Source organism: Temnothorax curvispinosus, unplaced genomic scaffold (genome assembly GCF_003070985.1).
Source record: "Temnothorax curvispinosus isolate PA1 unplaced genomic scaffold, ASM307098v1 QBEX01016091.1, whole genome shotgun sequence".
Classification (NCBI taxonomy): domain Eukaryota; kingdom Metazoa; phylum Arthropoda; class Insecta; order Hymenoptera; family Formicidae; genus Temnothorax; species Temnothorax curvispinosus.
Window position 1 is genome coordinate 25,180 of NW_020225871.1, and position 3,302 is coordinate 28,481.

General features: G+C 42.6%; 1 protein-coding gene across 2 annotated transcripts; it reads right to left on the reverse strand.

Annotated features, from left to right (window-relative positions):
- Positions 1 to 556: 556 nt before the first annotated feature.
- On the reverse strand, positions 557 to 1,588 carry LOC112466367. 2 transcript variants are annotated; one of them, XM_025034432.1, is made up of 3 exons: positions 1,341 to 1,588; positions 929 to 1,255; positions 557 to 809 (listed from the first exon to the last, which is right to left on the reverse strand). In XM_025034432.1, exons 2-3 carry the CDS (start codon positions 1,209 to 1,211, stop codon positions 796 to 798), a joined length of 297 nt encoding a protein of 98 aa, XP_024890200.1. In that variant the 5' UTR covers positions 1,212 to 1,255; positions 1,341 to 1,588; the 3' UTR covers positions 557 to 795. The 2 variants fall into 2 exon arrangements, with proteins under 2 accessions (XP_024890200.1, XP_024890199.1); XM_025034431.1 differs by having other exon boundaries at positions 557 to 1,255.
- Positions 1,589 to 3,302: the final 1,714 nt, after the last annotated feature.

The window sequence follows — 3,302 nt, forward strand, 5'->3', positions numbered from 1 at the left end:
GACGCCTTTTATACCCCCATTACCGCTCGAGGCTCAGCGGCCGAGCCGCCGATCGCTCACGTGACGCGTAATCTCAGGCGAAATATTCTCGCTATTTGTAGAATAAATTTCAATCTACTTTTGTTTTATATGATTCACGCTTGTTGAAGTATAAAAAATTGAAATTTATACATGTAATATGTGTATATAATGTATGTGAAGTACAAGAGGGTGGCAGTGTAGTCTTGTGGTAAAGCGCCAGACTCGTAATCCCGAGGACCCGGGTTCGAGTCCACCTGACCACAGGAATTTTTAATTCCAAACTGCCACCCCCCGCACGACTGGGGCTCGTGCGGAGAAACTGGGCTATCTTTCGGAGGAGAAATGGATGGTGGTCTTTTCATTGATCATTTCTTCTATATCCGCGATCAGCTTTGTGTTGGTCTTGTTCAGAAATTAAATTTGAAATTGGTCGTCAAGCTTGGGGAGCTTGGGGGTTTTTTTTTATTTTTTATACTTCAACAAGCGGCGTTTTTATTAAATTACTAAATTATTTTAAAAAAATGAACATCGACGGTGGCTACAATAGTAATTTTTTAATCTCTGTAATTAAACTAAGCAAAATCTTCTTATTTTTCGTGACGCAAGGGCGGCCGTACATCTTCTCCTAAAAACATAGTAACCGCGTCTTCGCCACCATCAGAATACGATTTCTTTAGAGAGTCGATAGTTACACCAGCCTTCGCCATTTTCGTAAGCATTCTTGTGGATACTCCCCCCTTCAGGCAATCCAAACCATGCCTGTTTACTTTAGTTTTAGCAGCTTCCACCTGTGTCATAAGTACCGAGTGTACAGTCACGGAATTGGATCGTAGTTTTTTGTTGTTGATGCCTACACACTCAATTGTATTGGACAGCATCCTAACGTCTACTAAACTATTATGATTACCATCGGCAGCCCTGCTCCCCACTAAATCCTCAGCCAAAACCGATTGACGAAAAGACTTTTTAGCTTTTATTCTTTCTGGTAGTTTTTTCTTCAAAAGAGGCAAAGTATCGCAGAATCCAAACACCACTGATTGAAAGTCTTGCAACAATCCCAGAGATCTCAACTCGTTCAACAGCATAGGGGCATCAAAACGTCCGCCATTATGGGCAATGAGGATTACAGGATCAGGTGTCAAGAAGTCGATGAAAGATTTCAAGGCCAGCCTGCGCGGCATGGTTCTCATCTTTTCCCCATTTCGAAACAATTCTCCATCATCCACACTCAACCCTAGGGGAGATAGAAACGGTTTCATTACTATTTAAAAAGCTCTTGTTTTTTTACCACTAAAGAATATCGTCAACACAAATTATACCTGTCAGAGAGACGCACTCGGTGAAAAGCCATGTGAGGGCACAATGAAAGCGTTGAATTTTTGCAAACCGAGTTTGGCGGAGACTTGGACGATTTCGGATGTTTTCGATAGCCCTGTTGTTTCTAGGTCAAAAAACGCTAAGGCAGTGGTGCTCGGAATTGGAGTATTTCGAATCAAGTAGCTATTATCGAGTTCTACAAACGTATTGAAACCACATCCAAGAATGGAGCAGCGGTCCCAGCAGGGAAAGTCTACCACGTAGCGTAGCGAGCGGAAATTTCCACGCGAGAACTAGCGCACACGATAAACAAATGATAGATAAATCGTAAACACCGAGGAATGCATGTAAAAACTGAGCAAATACGCAGTTCGAGCATAACAAGTCGCGAAGTGGGGGTAACCGCGGCGCAGTGGGGAGCGAGAGCGAGCATCGCTGCTCGAGGCAGTCTCTCAAATATAGCGTTAGCGTACAGACGCATCTAGCGAAAGTATAGTACTATCGGGAACGAAAGGTCTCTCGAATACGGAGATAGAATACGGAGATAGTTATCGGTTATACATTACCATCGGGAACTCCGTTACGCGTTAACAACTCGTGCAACATTTGCGAGCGGTACTGAGATACCAGGCATAGAAATTGTAGTGCACCGTCGTGCGGAGATTACCATATTGTAAAACTGAAAACATTCGACGATCTAAAATAAAAGATTTGTTATTTTGGAAATATAGTCTCGAAGTGATTGAACATACTTACCTTCTACTTACCTTGTCCATCGGCGATGATCCATCGTTGTCCAGCGGTGATCCGGTATGCGGCGAAGCGATGATCCGGGGAAGCTGATCCAGCGGCGGCGATGATCCATCCGGGGCAGGAACCTGAAAATAAGAAGAGTCATTAGAGTAGTGTTAATATTCGGGGCGTCAATCCACAGTACCTTCTCGATAGTAACAGGTCAAACCGAGTGGCGACCGTTCGATAGGAAGAAAATTAGCGCGAATCGTGGTCTCAAATAATACCGTCCGGTTACAACCCTTCTCACAGAAGATACACCGTTTATTTCTAGTTGCATAGCCGATAACTAATTTATTCTCGGATCCGATCCCGATGCCATGAGCTGAAATACGCCCCAATAACCAAGCGTCCTAGCACGACAGCGCACGCCGTGCTCAGCATATCATGCAAACATTATGCTGTCACTGTGTCACTTTTAAACAATAAAGCAGACAGCGCTAGCACGGTGCTATTGAGACCGCGCTCTTCGCGGTCGCCGCGTCGTTTAATGAGCCGTTCACCTGGTGTAGTCCTCCGCCGATTGTCGGAGCCTCAGCTTTGCGCATTACAGGGGGACCAGGCGGCAGCAGAGCCGGAGCAGCAACAGGGGAGCAGGTGCAGCCCCAGCAACCAGGGAGGCGGTTCTCCCAACAATGCCGCCGACGCACAGTGGAGTATTTATTTAAAAAACCTGGCCAAAATTCAAAAATATGAATTGTATTTAACATAGAAAAAAATCTTTTTTTTGTTGTTCTGGATAGTTGAAAAATCCAAAAAAAAGTGTCAGTGATGTCACACTCTACACTGCGCCGCAAGGGGGCGCCAAAAATGGCCAATTTTTTGAATTAAGAAATATTGTTTTTTTATTATTCATGTTACTGAGTATTTTGTACGAATTTGGGACAAAATTTATAAGTGTATGTTGTAATTTTGATAATGGACGAACAATGTAAAGGTATGTATTCTTACAAAATGGTATTCTCATGCACTCTTAGTTCAAAATACATTTTTCTCAATATTTTAGGTTATGTGTCGGGTGTTGTCGAGTGCTAAACTTTGAAAATAATTAAAATTTAGCTTTTTAAGAACCTATTAAAACAAAAAAAACTTCCACATCTATCCCCGAATGTATTTAAAAATGCGTTTAAATATTACTGTTTTTTGTATCAAAATATTATATATTTGTTTTT